We start from the raw sequence: 20,820 nt of genomic DNA, 5'->3' as shown, positions 1-20,820 counted from the left end.
TGGGGACGGCCGCGGGGGGGCTCGGGTCTGCGGACGGAGGCCCGAGGCCGGGGCTTTTCCACTGAAGGGGAAGGGAGGGTCGGCAAAACCTCTCACCCCGACCCGCCTCTCGGCCAATAGCGGAGCGTCGGATGCCGACGCCCGCCAGTGAGCGCAGCGCTGCGGAGGTTCTGACGGTCGCCGCAAGCTCGGGAACATCCCCAAGCCGCTGGAGGCGGGGCGGGAGTCAGCGCTGGCCAATGGCGACGCCGCTCCCGTCTGACGGACGCGTCGAGCCTCACACTGCCGTGTTGTTGTCCACGGGGGGTAGGGCTGGGACCAATGAAGCTCTGCCTGGGTTTCCTCCCTTGGCCAATGGCAGGAGGCTAGAACACTACCTAGAGCCCGTGAAACTTCGCCCAGGCTCTGACTGATGCTGCAGGCTCCAGCTCCGCCCCCTCGACCAATGGGGCAGAGGTGGGGCGGGGAGGACCGAAGCCAGCCTATGGAGTCGCGAAGGCTGCCTGACTGACGCGTCTGCCCTCGCGCCGGCGTGTTGTGCCTGGAGGGGTAGGAGTCTGAAGAGAGGATGTGGGAGGCGGGCCGGGCTCGATGTCACCCAATCGGCGGCTGCTGCCCGCGGTACGGCCAATGGAGTCCGGGCGCAGCGGCGCGGCGCGGCCAATGGGCGGACGCGGCCGGGGCGCGCGGGCGGGGCGGGGCCGGGCCGGGGGCGCAGACGAGGCCGCCGCCGCTGCCGCCGCCGCCGCCGCCGCCGCCGCCATCTTGGAGCCGGCCAGGGCCGCTTCCGCGGAGCAGCCAACGAGCAGAGGCACCGCGCCTGGCCCCAGAGCCCCGGGAGCCCTCCCCGGCCCCCCCGGGAGCCCTTCCCGGCTCGCGCCGCTGTCAGGAGAGCGCCTGGGCCTGTCGCGATAGGCACCCTCCTAGGCGCCGCCCCCTCTGCCCGCCCGCCCGCCTCCGGGAGCCCGAGGCCGGGTCCCGGTCCTGGCCCGGCCCCCTCGAGTCCGCGGACGAGCCGCTGAGGAGCCAGGAGCCGCCGGGCCTGTGTGGTGAGAGCACCGCCCTGCCCGGGCCTAGGGGTCCTGCCTCCTGGGGGCGCCGTGCCCCCGCTGCGGAGCCGGCCTCCCCCAAGGGGGTCGTGCCCCCCAAGAGTGCCATGTCCTTGCTGCAGAGCCGGCCAGACCCCCCCGGGGGTCGTGTCCCCCCCCCCCCCCCCCCCCCCCCCCCCGGCGCCCCCGCCCCCCCCGCACCAGAGAGCGCTATGCCCCATCTATCTCCATGAGTGTCATGCCCCCGCCGCAGAGCCGCTCCTCCTCTCCTCCCCCCCCATGCCCTGGCCCCCCAAGGGGCTGTGCTCCTTCCGCAGGCCCCCTCCCCCCCAGGGCCCAGCTCGGTGTCTTCAGGGTGGGCGTGCCTCCCGGGCCGGGGGTCCGCGAGTCCTGGTGCCCGTGCCCGGGCTGCGGGGTGGCCCGGGCCCAGGCTGCCCGGCCCTGATGCCACCTCCCTCCCCCACAGTGTCTGCCTCTGGGAGCATGAAGAGCGGGTGTCTCTAGGGCAGGAAAGATGGCAGACAAGCGCAAACTCCAAGGTAGGCCCCACCCCGCCCCCGCCCCGGGCCCTCCGGCCACAGCCCGGCCCTGACCTTCTCCTCCCCCCAGGTGAGATTGACCGCTGCCTCAAGAAGGTGTCGGAGGGCGTGGAGCAGTTCGAGGACATTTGGCAGAAGGTGAGGGGGTCCGGGGTCCCCGCGGTCAGGGAGCCAGCACGGCCCTCCCTCCGCCTGGCCTCAGGGGGCCTGGCCTGACCCTGAGGCGTCTTCTTCCTTGTCAGCTCCACAATGCCGCGAATGCCAACCAGAAGGAGAAGTATGAGGCCGACCTGAAGAAGGAGATCAAGAAGCTGCAGGTGTGTGCGGAGGTGGCGGGCAGCGCCCCCCCCCCCCCTGGCCCCGGCCCCCTGCGGCTCCCCTCGGGGCAGGCCCCCTGCGGCTCCCCTCTGGAGGCCCCCTGGGCCAGGGGCCCACGGCCAGGGCAGGGTTCCTGGGGGGCCCTGGCGGCAGACCTGCTCACTCCGCTCCCTGCTTCTCTCCTCCAGCGGCTGAGGGACCAGATCAAGACATGGGTAGCTTCCAACGAGATCAAGGACAAACGGCAGCTCATCGACAACCGCAAGCTCATCGAGACGGTAGGAGGAGGAGGCGAATGTTGGGACGCTGGCTGGGCTGGGGCCGGGAGGGCTGGCGGCGGGAGGGGCGGCCGCCCCCTGCCCTCCCACAGCCTTCCTCTCTCTTGCGCTGCAGCAAATGGAGCGATTCAAGGTGGTGGAACGGGAAACGAAGACCAAAGCTTACAGCAAAGAGGGACTCGGCCTGGCCCAGAAGGTGGACCCGGCCCAGAAGGAGAAAGAGGAGGTCGGCCAGTGGCTGACTGTGAGTGTTGGGCCCCGGGCGAGGACGGGGAGCCCGGCCAGCGGCCCCAAGCTCATTGCTGCGCGCTTCCTTCCTCCTCTGCCCAGAATACCATCGACACCCTCAACATGCAGGTGGACCAGTTTGAGAGTGAGGTGGAGTCACTGTCTGTGCAGACCCGGAAGAAGAAGGGGGATAAGGATGTGAGTTGGGGGAAGTGGAGGGCTAGAGTCCAGAGGCTCCAGTGGGGCGCCCCCAGGGTGGGCATTTGGCGCTTTGGGGGCTGCAGACCTGAATGCAGGGTGCTCCCAGGGAGGCTGGCCCAGTATGAGTGTGTGGAGTCTGGGAGGCCGGATTGAAGGTGCCAGAGCCTGAGGGGCTTAGCACTCTTAGTCACCTACAGAAGAGTAGAGGGTCTGTTCTCTGTGGGGTTTGAGGGGCTTCGTGGAACCTGTTAGTCTTCCTGCCAAGCACCTGTGCCCTGGTAGGGTTGCAGGAACTTGGTGCCTGGGCACGAAGCGCCCTGAATCCTAGGATTTGTAGGCCAGTAGAAGCCAGGGACCTTCCTGTTTGTGGCAGACTCTGAAGGCCCAGATTGGGGGGTGTTCTGCTCGTAGGTGTCTATACCCAGGGGCTGTGGGGCCAGCAGCCTTCGTATGGGGTCTTTGCTTGTTGGACAGCTGGCAGTTAAGGGCCATGATCTGCAGGGCCTGGAAGACTGAAAGCTGGGGGCTGGGGCTTGGGAATCCTGATGCTGGTGTCCACAAGGATGGAGAAGGGGCTTAGACGTAAGAGTCTGGGAGTACTGGGGTCCTGAAAACTGGATTCCGTAGATGCTGGGAGGCTGCTGCCTGGTGTGCAAGGCTTGGGGTCCTATGTGTTAGTCTGTGTGCCTTTGAAAGCAGGTCAGACCTGGGGGCTGGAAGCCAAGGCCCCAGGGCTTGGGGTGCCCTGCCCTTTCCTAGAGCCTTTAGTGTTCGTGTATCAGTCCCTGCTCCAATAAGTGGTCGTTCAACCACCGTTTCAAGGCCTTAAACAGGGGGAAACTTCATGTTGGTGCATGTGAAGGCTGAGGGTCTGGATGCTAGGAACAGGTGGACCCTGGGGCCTGGTTGGTGGGATCTTTGTACCTCCAGAGCCTGGCGCGGTATCTGGTATAGAGTGGCCTGGTTGCCGATTTTTTTGGGGGCTGGAGACTTGGATATAAGGTTCTTTGGGAGCTGGGGGCACAGCTGGAGGTTGAAAAGGAGGAGAACTGATTAGAGACTTGTACATGCGTGTCACCAACTGGAAACTGTGCCTTCAGGGTGTGTTCAGTGAGAGTAGGGGGCTTAGAAGCTGCTACCTGTGGGTCTGAGTCAGGTTAGAAGCTAGGATCATTGGTGCTAGTGCCCATGAGCATTAGTCTTTGGTCTCCGGGTACTGGGCCTGATGTGAAGGTGTATGTGAAGGCTGGTGGTTTGGACGGTGGAGACTCAAGAGGTTGGAGGCCAGTCTGCCGTGTGTGAGAGCTGTGGCTGTCTGGCTACGGTCTGGACTGGCCACTGTAAACTTGGGGCCTCTTAAGGGCAGAGCCTGCATATTTGGGGGGTGTGTATGCACACACTCAGAAACATGCACTTCTTTGCCTGCCCCCTTTTCTTTCTCTGGCTTTATATCTGTGCTGCTCTCTCCTTTCTTCTCCTTGGAATAATTCTGACTCTAGCGTAGGGAGGTCTATGGGTGCTCTGTCATTTAGCAACAGGGATCATGCTGGGTTTTGTAGGGCCTGGGTCCTGGGGTCTGCAGAGCCTAGCCCCAGGCTCCCTAGGACTTGGTAGGGCCTGGGGGCACTGGGCACTTGGGGTCCTGAATCGGTTCTCCCATGGCCGCTCACAGAAGCAGGATCGGATTGAGGGCTTGAAGCGTCACATCGAGAAGCACCGGTACCACGTGCGCATGCTGGAGACCATCCTGCGCATGCTGGACAATGACTCCATCCTGGTGGACTCGATCCGCAAGATAAAGGACGACGTGGAGTATTACGTGGACTCCTCCCAGGACCCTGACTTTGAGGAGAACGAGTTCCTCTATGACGACCTGGATCTCGAGGACATTCGTAAGGAGCCGCGGGGAGTGCAGGGAGGGCTCTGGGGGCTTGGCTCTGAGCCAGGGGCTCGCGAGCCTGGCCACATTCTCTTGCACCACAGCGCAGGCGCTGGTCGCCACCTCACCCCCGACCCACAGCCACATGGAGGATGAGATCTTCAATCAGTCCAGCAGCACCCCCACCTCTACCACCTCCAGTTCTCCCATCCCACCCAGCCCAGCCAACTGCACTACGGTGAGCTGAGCCCGGACTCCCCAGAGGGCGGCCAGGACACAGGGACGGCAGGGACCTCTTCCCTAGAATAGACCTGGAGTGCTTGTTTTTTTGAGTAATCTCTTTGATTGGGAAGGATGGAGCTGGACCTCGAGGACCCTGAGGGATGATAAGGAGACCATGGATGGCTTCCCAAGGGGATGGGGCTGAGGTTGGGGGTGAAGTCTGGACACGAGGCTCTTCAGACCCCGTCACTCTGTCTTCTGAATCCTAGGAAAACTCTGAAGATGACAAAAAGAGAGGACGGTCAACTGACAGTGAAGTGAGCCAGGTGGGGCCCCCCCTCCCCTTTGTCTGAACCTGGCTGGGCCCCAGAGGGAACATGATTTCTTCCTCTGGGTCCTGACTGGTCTCTCTCCTCTCTCCCTCAGTCTCCGGCCAAGAATGGCTCCAAGCCTGTCCACAGCAACCACCATCCACAGTCCCCTGCTGTGCCGTCCAGCTACCCGGCTGGCCCTGCCCCCGCACCCCCTGCACTGGGCAATGGGCCCGGCAGCAATGGGACTCCCGTGGCACCTCCCAAAGCCAACCCTGCCCCAGGCCACAGCGCCAGCACCCCCACCCCATACGCCCAGGCTGTAGCCCCTCCTGCCCCGAACACTGGCACTGCCCAGCCCAGGCCACCCAGCGTCCAACCTGGCGGGAGCAGCAGCAAGCAGAACGGGGCCACCAGTGAGTGGGGGGCAGGAGCAGGGAGGAGGGACGTGTTGGGGAAGCAGCGGCCAAGAGAGCTTTCCCACCCCCTGCTCTGTCCCTCGCCCCTTAGGCTATAGCTCTGTGGTGGCGGATAACTCCTCCGAGCTGAGCCTGAGCAGCAGTGGCAGCAGCAGTAGCAGCAGCCAAGCCCTGGGGCCCGCCCCTGGCCCCCATAACCCCCCACCCCCCACCACGTGAGTGAGAGCCCTGGGCCGCCCCGGGGAGGCTGCTTCTGTTTTGGCTCTAAGAGGGCCCCCCGTGGGGGTGCTCTGTGGGGGGGAGGGGGAGGTGCCCCGGGGGCTCCTGGCTTCCCCCTTCCTTGGGAACACTGCGAAGGGTCAGGCCTTTCCTCGAAGCGGGTCCCAGTGGCAGCTCTTGTTGTCTTGTTAGCATTCTAGACTCGGTCCCTCATCATATCTATGTGAGCCTTGACTTTGTCTTGCTCTCTCTTCACACCCAGGAAGGAGGCAGCTGGGGCGGCCCCAGCGGGGGCAGGGGGTGTGGGCGGGGGCTCAGGGAGTGGTGCCGGAGGACCCAGCCTTCTGGTGCCCCTGCCTGTGAACCCTCCCAGCTCCCCAACACCCAGCTTCAGTGAGCCCAAGGCAGCTGGGGCCCTGCTCAATGGGCCCCCTCAGTTCAGCACAGCCCCGGAGATCAAGGTGAGATCCTCCCTCCTGCCACATGTCCTAGCCTCTGGACCACTCCAGTGAGACCCTCCCATGGCACCTGCCCATTTTAGGCCAAGTCCCATCTCTTCCCTCAGCTTTAACTGAACTCTGCCACCTCTTGCTGAGGTCCATCCCCAGGACTCCCCAGAACCTGGGAGAGGAGTCTCCATCCTGGCCTCCCCTTCCTCACCACCAGCAGAGGCCGCGTGTGGAAAGGACGTCAGATGTGCACTCGAGTGCTTTGGGTTCTCATTCCCCTTGTCTGCTTTCTGTCTGTACGGTCTGGCCCACTGTGGCTCCCTCTGCCCCCAGGCTCCTGAGCCCCTGAGCTCCCTCAAGTCCATGGCAGAGCGGGCAGCCATCAGCTCTGGCATTGAGGATCCCGTGCCTGCCCTGCACCTGGCTGAGCGTGGTGAGTGGGAGCCCTGGGAAAGCTGGGCCACGAGGGGAGCCCGGCCGCAGAGTCTCCTCCAGATATTTCCTGTCCTTCTCCCCCAGATATGCTCCTGGGCAGCAGTTCGGCCCCTCCGGCCTCAGCCCAGCCACCTCTGCAGCTGTCTGAGGTCAACATCCCCCTGTCGCTGGGCGTCTGCCCCCTGGGGCCTGTAGCCCTCACCAAGGAGCAGCTCTACCAGCAGGCCATGGAGGAGGCGGCTTGGCACCACATGCCTCACCCTTCGGACTCAGAACGCATCAGGTGAGTGGGTGCCCTGGCTCTGGGCAGAGGGCTGTGGGGGAGACCTTGTACTTGTGGAGAAGTGGGTCGCTGGGGACCGAGACTGGCTTGGGGTTCCCAGAGGGAGCTCGGTCTTGACCACCCGAGTGCTTGAAGAGGGAGGGCTCGAGTCCTCTGGATCTGGATGCCTGAGGGGCGTGAGGTCGCATGAGGACCAAGGTCTTTGTGGGCAGAGTGGGCCCAGGGTGTAGGTGGGAGGGAGCCAGGGTGGTACTGCCAGGAGAGAAGGGCTCTACTGGGGGGCCTGGACACGTTGGGTCACCGGGATCTCCAAGGGGCCCCGAGGCCCAGGAGCATGACTCACCTTGACTGGCCTGCTTCCCCCGTCCTCCATAGGCAATACCTGCCTCGGAACCCATGCCCAACCCCGCTGTACCACCATCAGATGCCGCCTCCCCATTCGGACACAGTGGAGTTCTACCAGCGCCTCTCTACGGAGACGTTGTTCTTCATCTTCTATTATCTGGAGGTAGGGCGGTGGAGGGGAGGGCTGGTCCCTCCCTGTGTGACCCCAAGGCCCCCAGCCCTGTCCCAGGTACCCCCGGCAGAGCGGGCCTGACCCCAGCCTTTGACCCCTGCCAGGGCACGAAGGCTCAGTACCTGGCTGCCAAGGCCCTCAAGAAGCAGTCGTGGCGCTTTCACACCAAATACATGATGTGGTTTCAGCGGCACGAGGAGCCCAAGACCATCACGGACGAGTTTGAGCAGGTGAGGGGCCCCCTGCCTGGCCCCAAAGCCTTGGTGTCCTTGAGCAGGCCCCTCCCAACCTGCTCAGAGGGGTGGGCAGAAGTACACCTGCCCACTTTCCCTGGTCACCCAGGAATTTTGTTTTATGTATTTAAAACCGTGATTCTGAGGAGGGGTCCTGGACACAGACTGGGCGAAGCCTTGGAGGGGGCCTTCAGCCAGGCAGTGGTGAGACAGGCAGAAGGGGGGGATTCGTTGGTCTTATAACCAAGCTGTCACATTGCACAATCCTTTTATCAGCTGGATACCCCTGTAGTTCAAACTCTACCTCCTGCCGCTCCTTCCTTTCACCATGGCCCCACTACTGGGGGTCATATTAATCCCCCCACTCCAGTTTTTCTCAAAAAAAAAAAAAAGACATTTTATTGCGGGGGGGAGGGGGGCTGGCAGGAGGGAATTAAGAAAACCACTGAGAGGACAGGCATTGTCCAGCAAACCAGAGTTCTGAATCGGCGTGTCTAAAACCTGCAGCCCTCGGTCTGCAGCCTGGGCCTCCGCTTGCTCAGAGGGTGGTCGTTCGGCCGTCGAGTTTCTAAGTCTGGTTCTGCATCAGGTCACCAAGGGAGTGTTTCCCCCAATGTTTCTTAGGGCACCATGGCCCTCCATCCGATGGGCCCCTGGCCTCAGCTGCCTAGGGATCACGGGTTCGGCCCCAAGTGGACGAGGGAGCTTTGGGCCCAGTGCTCTGACCCCCTGCCTTTCCCTGTCTCCCCAGGGCACCTACATCTACTTTGACTATGAGAAGTGGGGCCAGCGGAAGAAGGAGGGGTTCACCTTCGAGTACCGCTACCTGGAGGACCGGGACCTGCAGTGACCCCTCCCCTGGCCCCTGGCCGGCCCTCCCCTCCCCGCCTGCCCCCAGCACTTGGGGCCAGGGCCTCCTTCCCCCACCCCTCCACTCCTTGGGAAGGACTTGTTTTTCGTAAACCTATTTTCATTTTTGAAGATATTTATGAATAAATAGTTTTATATGACGTCTGCGGTCCTAGTGTGGCAGGGGCCGGGCCAGCTGGTGGTGGAACTGAGAGCAGTGCCGCCTCTTCCTCCTGGGGGCCTCAGCCCTCCCGCTCCCCTGCTTCTCTCCTCAGGTGCTCTGCCCACAGCCGGTCCATCGAGGGTCTTCCGGGGCTGTGTCCACGCTCAGGCCTGAGGGCCCTGGCACTGGCTTCACAGGGGCTGCCAATCACTTTGCCTCGACTTACCCATCTGTACAGTGCGGGGAGCCGTTGGGGTGTCTAAGCAGGTCCCCCCCCTCTCAGACTAAAGTTTTCCATGTGGAAAATGGGGGAGGGGGAACGATGTGCTGGTGGATCCCTTTACCCACGTGTAAAAGGGGGGGCTCGGACTCTCCCTCTTGGCTCCCCTTCTTGCCCAGCTGCCTCGTGGCTTTCTGGCCCGGCGTTCCCTTCCTCCACCAGCTCCCGTAACAGGCCCACGGGGCGAGGGCCCTCCTGGGGCACCTGCGTCCCCGCCCGTCCGGTGCCGGTCTCTCTTCCGGAGAAGGTCGGTTCGGGCCTGGGAGAGAAGAGCGTGCCAGTCTGCCCCGGGCCGCTCCACACTGGCCGGTGACAGACGAGGCTGGATGCCGAGTCTGCAAGCGGCAGGGTCTCGGCTCCCCAGCAGGAGGTCGCCCTTGGCGCGTCGGGACAGGCTTCCGAGGGAGCAGGGAGCTAAGTGGGCCCAGACTGGCCCGCGCGGGATGAAATGGGGAAGGAGCGTGCGCACACCAGGGCTGTGATCCCAGGAAGGGGCCGGCGCTGGCCCCGCCACGCGCCGCCGGCTCCCACTCATCCGTGGGCACTTATTCAATGCTCATGTCAGGCCTGAGCTCCAGCCCACTCGGGATGCTGACTCCTGGTGGGCGCTGGCATGGCAGGCCCTGGAACAAGCCTCACAGGCCGGGGGGGATGCTCTGCCCTCCCTTCCCCCAAGCCCGCGGCGCGCCTGGCCCGTCATTCTTACTGTACCACCCTAGGTGCGCGCTGAAGCTGCATACCGCCTCTCCCCCGCACAGGGTGAATTCCGGGACGGACAACACCTCCCCTGCGCACGCGCAATGGCGCCCGCCCCACCTCGATCGCGCCTGCGCTCTCGCCGCCGGCCCTCATACCTCCTGTTGCGCCAGCAGCGCCCGCCGCTCCCGCTGCACGTCCCGGGTCTGGGCTTCGTCCCGCCGTACACGGGCTACGTTGTCCTTATTTCGAACGTGCCAACTCTTTTTGGGGAGGATATTCATGGTCCTGCGCGCCGATTCTTCCTTCCGAGTTTTGTTGGCCCCGCCCCCGGCCTGTGCTCTTAACCGCGCTTCCGTTTATTGGTAGAAACTGTCTGCCTTGTGAACTCGCCCCGCCTCCCCACCCAGGCGCTGATTGGTCGAAGGGATCCAGCCTCCCAGGAAAATGATGCGCAGTGGTGGCTCTTCCTGTGGCCCCGCCCCCGTCCGGGATGAGGTCAATTGATTGGTTAGTCCCCATACCGCCCCGCCCCTGCGCCTTTTCCCGGTCGAGTCCAGCTCAGGGGGCGTTGCCGAGAGAACGAGAAGAGCCGAGGGGAAGAGGCTACGTTTATTGCTAGGGCTTTGGTCCGGGATTCGGACGTCCAGGGCTTGGGGATCGGGCGGCCCTTGCACCCCACCCACCCGTCCTTGCCCCAGTGGGGCCGTCTGATCAGGACGCACACCGTCTCCCAGAAGTCCCCGGGGCACCTCTGCCCCAAGGCCTCATGGGACTTGTAGTCTTCGTGCATCCCAGTGCTGGTGGTGAGAGTTGGACTGCGCATCAGAGGTCCCGCTCCTTTCCGCCGAGCTCCACAATCCTCTGGGCCAGCAGCACTTTACTTTCGCTCTCCTGAGGACAAGGGGGACGGAGCGAATGAAAGGGCAAAGGATGATGCCCGATCAGCCTCGTCCCATCCCTTGGCATCCTCTCACCATCTGTAAATGCCCTTTCAGCTTGGAGACCAGGCGGCCGTAGGAACTGGCCAGTGCCAGGGTGTAGACCATCAGGACGCTGGGGGGAGAGGAGGCATGAAGGGGGGGGCTCCAGGGTCTCTTCCCCTTTGGTGGCCCTCGCCCTGGCCGTCTCTGCCTCACCTTGACACCAGCATCAGGGGCACAGCGAAGCTTAGGGTCCCCAGGAAGAGAAGGAAATCCCGGGCACCCCGGGACAGGCCCTGGATGGCGTTAGGTATGACAGCCCAAATGTTGGGTTGGCCCCGGAAGGGGCCACACAGCTTGGACGGCGGGATCCTAGAAAGAGGAATCAGTGGGGACAGGGAGCCACGGATTCCGAGTCGCCGGCCTTGGCTGTGAATCCCAGCGCTGTCCCTGCCCCGTGGTAAGGCGGGCGGGGTCTCTGACAGCCCCGAGCTATCCCCGTTCTGGTTCTGCCTCTGACTTGGTGCGTAGTTTGGGGAACCCTCTTCCTCTTTCCCCTTTGTAAAATAAGACCAAGTTTAAAAGATGCCGTGCCTGTTGGGGGCTCCCTGGAAGCCTGACTCCCACCGAGCGGGGCTTGGGGCGCACCTTTCTGAGGACTCGACCCTTACAGAGCATCTCCTGACAACCGCAAGCTTTCGTGGGAGAGGTCTGGGGGAAGGAGGACGCCCTCAGCACTCACACGAAAATGCCATAGAGCACGGGGACAGCCGAGATGGCCAAGCCCAGGAGCAGCACCAGCGGGAAGAAGAAGTTCGCCGTGGACGCCCGGAAGGTGCGAGAGGCCGGAGAGAAGAAGGCGAAGAGCGTAAACTGTGGGGGGTGGGGTGTTCAGGGGACCAGACGCGGCCACACTGCGGTCCCATCCCTGTCCCCAGCCTCCTCCCCGAGCCTGCGGCCGCGCGCCCCCTGCTCCGAGGCATCCCAGTCCCAGGCTTCAAGGGCACGCCCCTCACCCTCTTTATGTAGAAGGTGAGCAGTAATTTAGCTGTGTTGAGCAGCGCCAGGAGGGGGCAGTAGAAGCCCCCTACCCAGACCAGCGTCTGCCCGTACACCAGCCCCAGCACCTCCTCTGCGACCTGGAACTCCATAGTCCCCACCAGATGGCCCAGAGTGCCCCCGCACATGCCGCCCAGGAGTCTGGAAAAGAAAGGAGAGGAGAATGCGGATCAAGGCTTTCTGTAATCCAGTCCCGCGTTTTCCCTTCAACTCCTAGGCTTGCCATGTCCCTGGTCTGGACACCCAAAGGGCATCCAGCACTCTTTTAGCTGCTCCGCCCCTACGCACTCCTTCCAAGCACGACCCAATCCCAGGGGAGAGGAGGCGGGGATCTAATGGGGGCGGATCCCGTAGAACTGATGGAAACAATGGATTTCTGGAATTTCTGAAAAATCTCCATGGGAGGATGAAGAAGAAGGGTGGGGGAGAGGTGCGGGTGGCAGTGGGACTGGAGCGTACTTGCGCGGGAACTGGACCAGCAGAGGGACAGCCAGGCAGGTCAGCAGGTCGAACAGCAGCAACCTGTACATCTCCTGCCCCACCCGAGTCTCCCAACACTGGGGTGGGGTCGAGGGTCGGTCAGGTAAAACCCAAGGCCCCCCCCCCCCTCTCCCTCCTTCCCCCCGCCCCCTCGGGGACCCACATCCCTGGTCCCCTTGAGGCCCCCGGGCCGGCCCCTCCCCCCTCCCCCGGAAGGCCGGGTGCCCCCAACCCTCTCCCCTTCTCTGGGATCCGGGCATCACCGGTAGCTTGCTGTAGTCATAGCCGCACGTGGTGCAGGCCTCAGCCTCGGGGTTGCCCTGACAGGTGATCTGATTCCAGAGGGACACGAGCAGGACCACGAGTGAAGCCAGGCGGAGAAACACGGTCCTGGGTGGGAGGAAAGGAAGGCGGAGTGTGAAATGATGGCAGAGCCCAAACTGGGTGTGTAAGGCGATAGGTCTGACCGCAGAGCCCGTCCCCCTGACTGGGCCACCTGCAGAGGGTGAGTTGGAGCTGGCGGCTCTGAGTGTAGCCCTCCAGGCTCGTGAGAAGGGTGAACACAGGCGGCAGGATAAGGTTAGCCGTGGATATGAAGATGGACGGCAGATAGGCGACCAGCATATTCAGCATCGGGGTCGCCTGGACCACTGGATTCTCCTGAGGTGGGAGAAGAGAATTGGAGAGCAGAACTGGCAAGACGCTCCCTCCCGGCCCTCAGTTGCCCCCAGAATCCCAGCCCCATTTTCCCCACCGTAGGGTCCCCTACACCTTGTCTGTTGGTCCCATCCCTTCTGCAATCTGGGCCACGCCTGTAGATTTTTATATATTTTTTGGAGGACAATTGGGGGTAAGTGACTTGCCCAAGGTCACACGGCTAGTTTTGTGTTAAGTGTCCGAGGTCGAATTTGAACTCAAGACTCCAGGGCCGGTGCTCTATTCTCTGCGTTACCCAGCCGCCCCTGTCACACCTGTAGATTCTTGTAAGGGTCCGTGGCCCAGTAGACCCCATAGAAGGCCGCCGCGAGCAGAGCCAGTATCAGCAGGTTGAGCACTATCCTAGCGACCCACAGACCAGCCCACTGCGCCCGGGTCCGGGCCTCTGCGCGCTTCCTTACTAAGGCCTCCTCCAGCTCCACCTGTGACAGAGACAGGGAGAACAGACCTCGGAAGTCGGGGTCTTTGGGAAGGCTGGCAGCTTTGCGTCTTCCCCTTCCATTCTGGGTTCCCCCGGCTCATAGTTTCTGCTCCAGTCCCTTTCCTCTCCGTTCTAATCTCCAGCCTAAGTCCCAGTACACCCTCTCTGCTACTGCCCTCCAGGCTCCGCAAGCCCGTGTCCCACCCCTCGAAGTTCCTAGCCCCGCCCCTCAGCCCCAGCATAACTTTCTGGGCCCTGTCCATGGTTCTGCTCTCTCTGCCGCCCTGGGAGCACCTGCAGCTCGTAGTGTATGGCTCGTCTTCGGAGCTCCACCGGGCCGGTGCCCTGGAGTCCAAAGTCCCAAGCAGAGAAGACACGGTGACTGTAGCTTGTCAGTGCCCCAGACTCGCTCAACAGGGTCTGCTTCAGTCCAGATACCGATCTAGGGGGGAGTACGGGGTGAGAGTGAGGCTGAGGGTGCTGGAGATTTATGGGGGAGGTGGGGACTCTGGCCCCGGGGTCCTTGAAAAATCCTACCTGCGGAGGATCAGGAGAAGGCAGAGAAGGCCAGAGACAAATGTGGACAACAGGTAGGCGATTGGCAGCTGGAAGTTGCCACCCGTTAATTCAACTGGGTAGAAACCATAGAAGAGGGGGGACCATTCCAAATGTCCCTGTGACAGGGCAGGCAGAAAGTGACAAAAATGGTCAGCGATGGGGCCATACAGAAAGGGGAGAGCCTAGGATGGGAAATCAGGGGACCTGGGTTTGAGGCCAGAGCCCACTCTCTGCCTAATTGGTGACCACTCATCACCCTTGCCATCTGATGGCCTCAATTTCTTCCTCTAAAATGGGATTGGATTCACGATGTCTTTCTGCTCTGAAGTTCTGCAGTCTAATTCTAGGCACAGGTGCTGGGATTGTGGTGGGGCACATATTCAGGTTGAGGGGATCCTTACCTCTCCAGAGAGCAGGTTGGTGAGGTGTGTGGGGTAGTCCACAAGGCCCTGGGGCACAGGGTCATAGGGGCCACAAGGCTTAAGGCCCCCAGGTGAGGGTGGCCCTGGGATAGGACCCAACAGAAGGAGAGGCAGCAGCATCAGAACTCCTTGGAACAAGGCCCCCAGAATGTTCAAACCAAGCAGGAAGCGATGCAGTCCAAAGTAGGACTCAGTACCTGCCCCATACTGGCCTGGAGGGGGAAGAAGGATGTTAAGCATCTCGTGGTGTAGCCCCCACTGGGAACCTAGGTGTCACATCAGCCCCACTCACCCCCAATCTTCTTCAGTATGGTCCTCCAGGGTACCAGCATCTTTGGGGCTCCAGCCAAGTGAGCCCAAGCTGAGCCCAGTAGCAGGGCCCCCTTGGATCCCCGAATGCCTGACACTGGCTTTGTTGGCCTTTGTGCTTGAAGCTTCCTGGGGACAGGTGAGCAGAAACACAAGGTCTTGAAAAAAAAGATATATGGAAGAGGAGAGAGAGGAAAGAACAGTTCCAGGCAGGGGGACAGAGGATGGAAGAGCCAGCCCTCAGAGTCAGAGCCAGAGCTAGAGGGAGGGGAAGAGGCAAGGCAGAAGCTAGGTTAGTGTCAGGTTCTCACCACAGAAGCCGTTTGGCCTCCATGGGCCAGGGCAGCTCTCGAAGGGCCTGGGATTCTGGGGGCTCCTCTGGGCATGTCCCGGGGCCAGTTTTCCTTTGTGACCAGCTCTCCTGCCCGCTCTGCTCCGGAGGTGGCTCTGGGTCTCCCCAGGGATGAACACCTGGTCCTCTGTATCTCACTGTGGCTGAGCTAGGGAGCTCACTCAGTAGCCTTGACAGTGATGGGCCTGAGGGGTGCCGGGAAGAAAGAGGACAGGGAAGCTCCAGGGGCTCTCAGAAGACCTTCCTCCAGTCCCCATCCTGAAGTATGCCCTTCCAGAGGAGGAAAGGTGGCACATGCATCCATCCTCCTAGCTCATGTCTCCATAGTCTGAGACAAACCTCCCCCCTCCCCCTTGCAATTCCAGGTGACTCTGGGATCCTGTTACCCCAGCTCCCTCAGCATCCCTGTATCCTTTGGCGATCTAAGCCTTCCTCCCCGCCCCAGCTTCTACTCACTCTGATACTTAAGTTCCCCCTTCTGGGAGACCCAGGCATCTCCTTCTCCAGTCCTCTGAGGATTCTGAGCATTAGCTTCCCCAGGAGGAACCAAGCCTTCCTCATTTTTTATAGTACCTAACAAGTCCTCCCCCAGCTTCTCAGGGAGCCCAGCATCCTCTCCCCCAGTGAATCCACCCCCTTTCCCCTAGACTCGGTCCTCTCTGGGAAGCCTAGTGTCCCCTCCCTCCCCAACCAGGACTTTGCCCTAGAGCTCCTGGCCACTTCCTTCTTTCTTCCACAGGGCCTAGGGACAGAGTCAGGGGTTATGGCACTCTCACTCCTTTCTGTGGGCCCTCTTTCTCTCCTCTCTCCCTTACCCCCACTCCTACCGACCTGGGCCAGGTCCCCGGGGGACCCAATCCTCCCCAGGACCTCCTCTGGCCTCCATTCTCTGTCTCTGTTCCCAGGGCTACTGCAGGGCAGGAAATATGAGTGCCCAGGTAAGGCCAGGGCGGGGCTAGCCCCTCCCACATCAGGAAACACCTTCTCCCAGCAGCCCTCTGGGCACTGGCCCTGCGGCCCTAAGGGCACCTGTCAAAAGGCCTAGTGGGTGCTGTAGTCCAGATCCCACCTTCCTGGCAGAAGTGAGTGCTGCCCCTCCTTACTCCCAGACAAAAGGAAACCTCAGGAATGGTAGGCCTCGGGTTTCTAAGATCTCAGAAGCCACCAGTCTCCCTCTCAGACAAGTACCAACACAGCTTTTGTTCAAGGCTCTTTATTGAGAAAATTAAAATTCCACCCCCAAGGAGCCGGCCTGGGGGGAGGCTGGCATCAGGGTTCCCAGCCATACCAGCCCCCAGGAATAAGACTCATCAGGCCTTACTCTCCCAGGGAACCAGGGGACCGGATCATCCTGTCTTTTCTGGGATCCAGGCTTCTGGGACTCTGGACACCCCACGGATTCTGGTGTCCCCTCAGTTTGGGGGAGCTCAGTGCCTGGACCTGTCTGCTCAGCCCCAAGGGTCCCTCACTCCTCCCGCAACTTGTCTGGGGGTGTGGGAGGCTTATGGGGGGGAGTCTTGGCTTCAGCCCTGGTGCCCCCTCCCCTGCGGCCAGGGCCCCCTCCCCCCAGGGCCAGCCCCAGCCCCAGGCCTGCCAGGGCCAGAAGGTGGATGCAGAAATAGATGGAGGCCCAGTAGCGGAGGGTATCCTGCATGGAGAGCAGGACGAAGCCCATGCACATGTAGTCATAGGCCCGCATCTTCAGGAACCAGTGAGCCCAGTCCCACACCTGCTGGGCCTTGGGGCTGAGGCGGCCGCGCAGGCCTGACTCCAGGCAGCCCTCGGCAGCCAGGCACAGGGGGATGGTCATGAAGCTGAGGTAGTAGCCGGGGTGGATGCCGTGCCAGTAGGCGCTCAGCAGCATGGTCCAGGCGCTCCTGCAGGGGTGGGAGCAGGGCATCAGAGGCGCTCTGTCCTGCCCCACCCCCGCGGCCAGCGCCCGGCAGCTCACCTCAGCACATAGGAGCGCGCCGGCGCGGTCTTGTAGACGTACTGAGCAAGCCACCACTGCACCGTCATGTTCCAATATCGCATCCCATCCCGGACGCGCACACAGAAGTCGGTCCCGTGACAATCAATGTTGCGAATGGTCTCGTAGTCATATTTGGTGGCTGCCCCAGCTTCCAGGCTAGAGGAAGAGCCCTGGGGTCAGGAGGGGTTCCTCACTCCCCTTCTGTGCTTCCTGAAGGGGCCTGGCTGGGGCGCTTTCACAGGTGGTTTCCACATGGGGATCATCCCCTGGCTATGGGGAGGTTTAGTTATCAGGGTAGAAGGGGCCCCTGACTCTGCCACCCCCCAGGACGCCCACAGTTTCCAAAGGCGACAGGCTGTTCAAGGAATCCTGGAGCCCAAGGTCACTGAGGTGAAGGATAGACCTATCCCCCTTCACAGCTGCCAGATGCAAGGCCACCCTGCAGGCTGGAGCCCAGCTTGGCTTGGGAGGGCTATGGCCAAATTCCTCCAGATCCCCAGATGCCAAAGCTGCATTTCAGCCTTGACCACCAGGGAGAACCCAGGGGTGTTGAAGACCACCTTCTCTTGGCCACAGATGGCCCGGGCTTTCCTGCTGACCATAGGAAACACTGGACAGTCATCCTAAGGGAGGGAGGAGCTAGCCTGAGCCGAGTCCTTCAAGGGGCCCATGGTTAGTAGGGAAAAGGCTGCCCCAAATATGTCCTGAGGCTGGGTTCAGCCACTACGGCTGCAGGGAGGAGGGGCATCCCTTGGCCCCAGTAACCCTTTGTGGAATGCTGACCTATCTGGGGCAGGGTAGGGCTGGGTGGGGCCACCCCCGGCCCTTGACTTGGCCCCCACAGGGTAGGCCCCGAATCCGGCGGCTATGCAGCCACACTCAGCCACGATCCAGGCCACGTAGAAACGCATCCGGAAGGCGAAGAAGACTGGCACCATGTAGAAGAGGCGGAACGCCAAGGATCTGCTGTAGAAGGCGTCCTCGCGCACGGCCTCCAGGGGGAAGAGCCGTGAGGACAGCAGGAAGAGGAGACCGAAGAGAGGGGCAGGCCGGGCCCGGAGCAGCAGCGGCTCCAGGCTGGGCACGGCCGCCGCCGGTCCTTGGTGCAGCCAGTCGTGGTAGGTGCGGTAGCGGTAGAAGGGGCCTGCCAGGGGGAAGGGGAGGTCAAGGCCGACGCGGACACCAGACATGCAGACGCTCGACAGAGACACACAAGACTGAGAGATGACAGAGACCACGGTGACGGCCCAGGGATGCTCTCCCTCGAAGGGAGAAGCTACCGACACTGTGCCCATTCCACAGAGCAGGAAACAGCGGCTACGTTCACATGGCCAGTATGTGCCAGGGGCAGGATGGAAAGCAGCACCCTAGCCACTAGGCCACACTGCCCATCCCAGAGCCCTGCGGGGTCCTTCAACGGCAGCTGGGGCAAACAGAGGCAGGAAGTGGCAGATCTGGAGGCCCCTCAGGGAGAGGCACCAGGGGAGATTAAGTGACTTGCCTAGGGCCCCTGGCTGTTAAGTGCCACAGGTGGGATCTGAACCCAGCTCTTCCTGATTCCCCATCCAGCAGTCTAGTCACTAGAAGGTGACAGGGAGGTGTGATGACACAGCAGGTATCCTTAGTGGACCACAAGCTCAGCACGGACCAGCAGTGGGATGTAACAGCTAAAGGCTAATTCAGCCCTGGGCAGTATGGGGTTCGGTACAGGGCACTACCATTTAGGAGGACAGTGGGTAGCAGAGGAGGGCCTTGAGGATCAATGGAAGGGCCTGGAGAAGAGAAGGCTCAGAGAGGGTATGGGCGCTCTCCTCCAGCATTTGAGGCAGTCACTGGTCCTGGTGGCCTCCCTAAGGAGGCCGGGCTGGCTGCCTCCAGACACGATGGCCATTTCTGTGGGTCCCCTCCAGGTGACAGCCAGAGAGGACAAAGGGGCATGGTGACAGAGACAACATGCATGCCGCGGCTTGAGACGAGCAGAGGGCTTGCTGCCGGTCAGGGGCTGCTCACCAGTCAGGAGGCCCACATAGCAGTAGCTGTAGCTGAGCGTCTGGGGCAGTGAGGGCACGCCAAGAAGCTGGCCAACAGGAGGAAGCTTCGGGGGGTCTTCCTTCTGCACCTGCAGCTCCTGCACCTCACTGGCAAGGCTCACCAGCTGAGAATGGGCACAGAATCAGGGCTGGGCCCTGCACCGGAGGACATGTCCTGCTCACTCAGCCCCATTGCCCCAGGGAGCTCCAGGAGGCAGTACAAAATAGCCCAGGTTTCAAGGTGAGAGGGCCTGGGTTCCAACCCCTCCTCCATCCTTACTGCCTGGATGGCCTTGGTCCAGTATCCTCATCTCCCAAGGCCTCAGTTTCCTCATTTGTAGAATGAGGAGCTGGGCTGCATGGTGCTACAAGGTCCCTTCCAGCTCTGGCCTGAATCCACTGTCCAGGAGATGAGGAAACCCCAAGTCCGCAAAGCCCCAACAAATTCCTCTGGGAACTAAGAACATTATGTAGCCGGTGGCTGGAGGGGAGAGGCTGTGAGGCTCTGGGATTCTGGGGACAGCTGGTCCTGGCTGCTGATGGGGAGTCTGGGGGAGTGGGGGTCCCAAGGACCCTTGCTTGGTGTAAAGGACCTCACCTTGAGTGTGAGCAGCAGCTGAACCGCATTGGTGAAGGGCGTTGGGGCTGGGAGCCCAAACACGGTGACCATTCGGAAGAACAGGAGGTAGAGGAAGGTCCAGGCCAATGCCAGGGCGTGGCAGGCTCTGCCCAGGGGCACGGGGGAGAGAGACGGACAGAAATACACCAGCACGGTGGTCAAGTGGGGGAACAGAGACAAACTCAGGGGCCTCTGGGCTCCCGGCAGTGGACCGCACCCTCGCCAGCCTCGGCCCGGGGGCCCACTGACCACTTACCTGGGCCACGTCTCCACGATGATCCAGGTGCCGAGGACGGTGATGAGCGAGTGCAGAATGTGGGGCCCGCAGGTAATCAGGGTCAGGGCCACACCCACCCCCGCTGCGCCCCACTGCTTCAGCCCCGGACCTGGGGGGAGCAGCGTGGCAGTCAGGGGAGGCCGACCTCCTCCGCTCCCTCCCGGGGAGCCCCCACTGGCCTCCCTCCCCAGGGAGCCTAGGCCCACCCCCAGAGTGGAAGGAAGGGGAGCCGCCTCACCCGCTCTCTTAAAGAGGAAGCCGATGGGGATGGAGATAAGGAGAATGGCAAGATACTTCCACTCCTCGGGCGTCATGGTTCTAGGGTGGGGAGAGGGGGCCTGAGTGACTCAAGGCCCCTCCCCAACTCTTGAAGGGTCAGAGACGCGCCCTCTCTGCACCCCCTAGGTCCCCAGCACGCCCCTCCCCCACGGGGGTCCCGGGTATCTCCCCCAGCCCCAGGGCTCACCCCGCCGGGCATGCTCCTCTCCCACGGGGGTCCCGGGTATCTCCCCCAGCCCCAGGAGGTCCCGGGCGGCCCCCCCCCCCCCCCCCCCCGGGCCCCCCCCCCCCCCCCCCGCCCCGCCCCTCCCGGCCCACCCAGTGCCCCCCCAGCCCCAGGGCTCACCCCGCCGGGCATGCTCCTCTCCCACAGGGGTCCAGGCACGCCCCGCCCCCAGGGTCTCCCGCACCTCTCCTCCCCTGGCCCCTCGCTGAGCCCCATCTCGCCCGCCCCAGAGGCTCGCCCCGTCCCACCTGTAGCCCAGAGGCCCGGCTTGGACCCAGGCCGGAGAAGCGGAGGCAGCCTCTCTGCCCCGTCCGTCCCACCCCCAGCTGCTCAAGCCCAGCCCGGCCCGCCCCCTCCTGCCGCGGGCCGCCCTTTCCGGATCCGGGGCGGATCCCCAAGCTCCCGAACCAGAGCCACGGTTCAGTAAGCCAGCGGCCAGAGCCTGGCAGGGCGGGGCTGGATGGGAGGGGCGTGGCTCTGCGCCGGAAAGGGGGCGGGGCCGAGTTCGAGGACCGGCAATTGGGAAAGGGGCGGAGCTGAAGCCTGAACTTTGGGGAAGAAGGCGGGGTTGCAGGCTGAGGCCTTCTGCAAGGGTTGGGGCTGAGGGA

The 20,820-nt window shown here is 62.7% G+C and overlaps 4 protein-coding genes across 4 annotated transcripts; 1 reads left to right on the top strand and 3 right to left on the bottom strand.

The window, feature by feature from the left end:
* Positions 1 to 754: 754 nt before the first annotated feature.
* CNOT3 (CCR4-NOT transcription complex subunit 3) lies at positions 755 to 8,590 on the top strand. Its single transcript, XM_069097147.1, has 18 exons — positions 755 to 1,049; positions 1,516 to 1,588; positions 1,659 to 1,726; positions 1,831 to 1,905; positions 2,095 to 2,184; positions 2,300 to 2,428; positions 2,515 to 2,610; positions 4,286 to 4,505; positions 4,597 to 4,730; positions 4,984 to 5,040; positions 5,141 to 5,441; positions 5,536 to 5,659; positions 5,926 to 6,124; positions 6,446 to 6,545; positions 6,632 to 6,830; positions 7,206 to 7,338; positions 7,452 to 7,577; positions 8,332 to 8,590. Exons 2-18 carry the CDS (start codon positions 1,564 to 1,566, stop codon positions 8,428 to 8,430), a joined length of 2,175 nt encoding a protein of 724 aa, XP_068953248.1. The 5' UTR covers positions 755 to 1,049; positions 1,516 to 1,563; the 3' UTR covers positions 8,431 to 8,590.
* On the bottom strand, positions 8,548 to 9,720 carry LOC138168117 (uncharacterized). The gene is made up of 2 exons (XM_069097146.1): positions 8,941 to 9,720; positions 8,548 to 8,822 (listed from the first exon to the last, which is right to left on the bottom strand). The coding sequence occupies exons 1-2, from the start codon at positions 9,405 to 9,407 to the stop codon at positions 8,672 to 8,674; spliced, it is 618 nt and encodes a 205-aa protein (XP_068953247.1). The 5' UTR covers positions 9,408 to 9,720; the 3' UTR covers positions 8,548 to 8,671.
* Positions 9,721 to 10,162: 442 nt separating this feature from the next.
* On the bottom strand, positions 10,163 to 15,883 carry TMC4 (transmembrane channel like 4). Its single transcript, XM_069097144.1, has 15 exons — positions 15,641 to 15,883; positions 14,769 to 14,994; positions 14,441 to 14,586; positions 14,128 to 14,360; positions 13,706 to 13,842; positions 13,463 to 13,610; positions 13,002 to 13,169; positions 12,527 to 12,690; positions 12,294 to 12,420; positions 12,010 to 12,107; positions 11,508 to 11,691; positions 11,234 to 11,364; positions 10,708 to 10,863; positions 10,546 to 10,624; positions 10,163 to 10,462 (listed from the first exon to the last, which is right to left on the bottom strand). The coding sequence occupies exons 1-15, from the start codon at positions 15,693 to 15,695 to the stop codon at positions 10,394 to 10,396; spliced, it is 2,121 nt and encodes a 706-aa protein (XP_068953245.1). The 5' UTR covers positions 15,696 to 15,883; the 3' UTR covers positions 10,163 to 10,393.
* A 123-nt stretch (positions 15,884 to 16,006) lies between these two features.
* MBOAT7 (membrane bound O-acyltransferase domain containing 7) lies at positions 16,007 to 20,612 on the bottom strand. The gene is made up of 8 exons (XM_069097145.1): positions 20,461 to 20,612; positions 19,946 to 20,025; positions 19,687 to 19,816; positions 19,410 to 19,536; positions 18,792 to 18,936; positions 17,565 to 17,925; positions 16,761 to 16,937; positions 16,007 to 16,686 (listed from the first exon to the last, which is right to left on the bottom strand). Exons 2-8 carry the CDS (start codon positions 20,019 to 20,021, stop codon positions 16,275 to 16,277), a joined length of 1,428 nt encoding a protein of 475 aa, XP_068953246.1. The 5' UTR covers positions 20,022 to 20,025; positions 20,461 to 20,612; the 3' UTR covers positions 16,007 to 16,274.
* Between the last annotated feature and the right edge of the window lie 208 nt (positions 20,613 to 20,820).

Source organism: Petaurus breviceps, unplaced genomic scaffold (genome assembly GCF_028583685.1).
Source record: "Petaurus breviceps papuanus isolate PSGF00001 unplaced genomic scaffold, PetGlider_PUasm1.0 351356, whole genome shotgun sequence".
NCBI classification, from domain to species: Eukaryota; Metazoa; Chordata; class Mammalia; order Diprotodontia; family Petauridae; genus Petaurus; species Petaurus breviceps.
This window is presented reverse-complemented; position numbering and strand designations above follow the sequence as displayed.

Excerpts from the sequence above, each read along its gene's own strand:
- CNOT3 (XM_069097147.1), top strand. The coding sequence starts at position 1,564 with ATGGCAGACAAGCGCAAACTCCAAG. Across the intron at positions 5,442-5,535 it reads CAAGCAGAACGGGGCCACCA|GCTATAGCTCTGTGGTGGCG; the intron begins GTGAGTGGGGGG and ends CTCGCCCCTTAG. Across the intron at positions 5,660-5,925 it reads AACCCCCCACCCCCCACCAC|GAAGGAGGCAGCTGGGGCGG; the intron begins GTGAGTGAGAGC and ends CTTCACACCCAG.
- LOC138168117 (XM_069097146.1), bottom strand. The coding sequence starts at position 9,407 with ATGAGTGGGAGCCGGCGGCGCGTGGCGGGGCCAGCGCCGGCCCCTTCC. Across the intron at positions 8,823-8,940 it reads CCGAGCCCCCCCTTTTACAC|ATGGGTAAGTCGAGGCAAAG; the intron begins GTGGGTAAAGGG and ends CGCACTGTACAG.
- TMC4 (XM_069097144.1), bottom strand. The coding sequence starts at position 15,695 with ATGGAGGCCAGAGGAGGTCCTGGGGAGGATTGGGTCCCCCGGGGACCT. Across the intron at positions 13,170-13,462 it reads CCATACACTACGAGCTGCAG|GTGGAGCTGGAGGAGGCCTT; the intron begins GTGCTCCCAGGG and ends TCTCTGTCACAG. Across the intron at positions 12,421-12,526 it reads CTCCAACTCACCCTCTGCAG|GACCGTGTTTCTCCGCCTGG; the intron begins GTGGCCCAGTCA and ends CCTCCCACCCAG.
- MBOAT7 (XM_069097145.1), bottom strand. The coding sequence starts at position 20,021 with ATGACGCCCGAGGAGTGGAAGTATCTTGCCATTCTCCTTATCTCCATC. Across the intron at positions 16,938-17,564 it reads CCCTACCCTGCCCCAGATAG|CCTGGAAGCTGGGGCAGCCA; the intron begins GTCAGCATTCCA and ends CTCTTCCTCTAG. Across the intron at positions 16,687-16,760 it reads GCGCGCTCCTATGTGCTGAG|GAGCGCCTGGACCATGCTGC; the intron begins GTGAGCTGCCGG and ends CCACCCCTGCAG.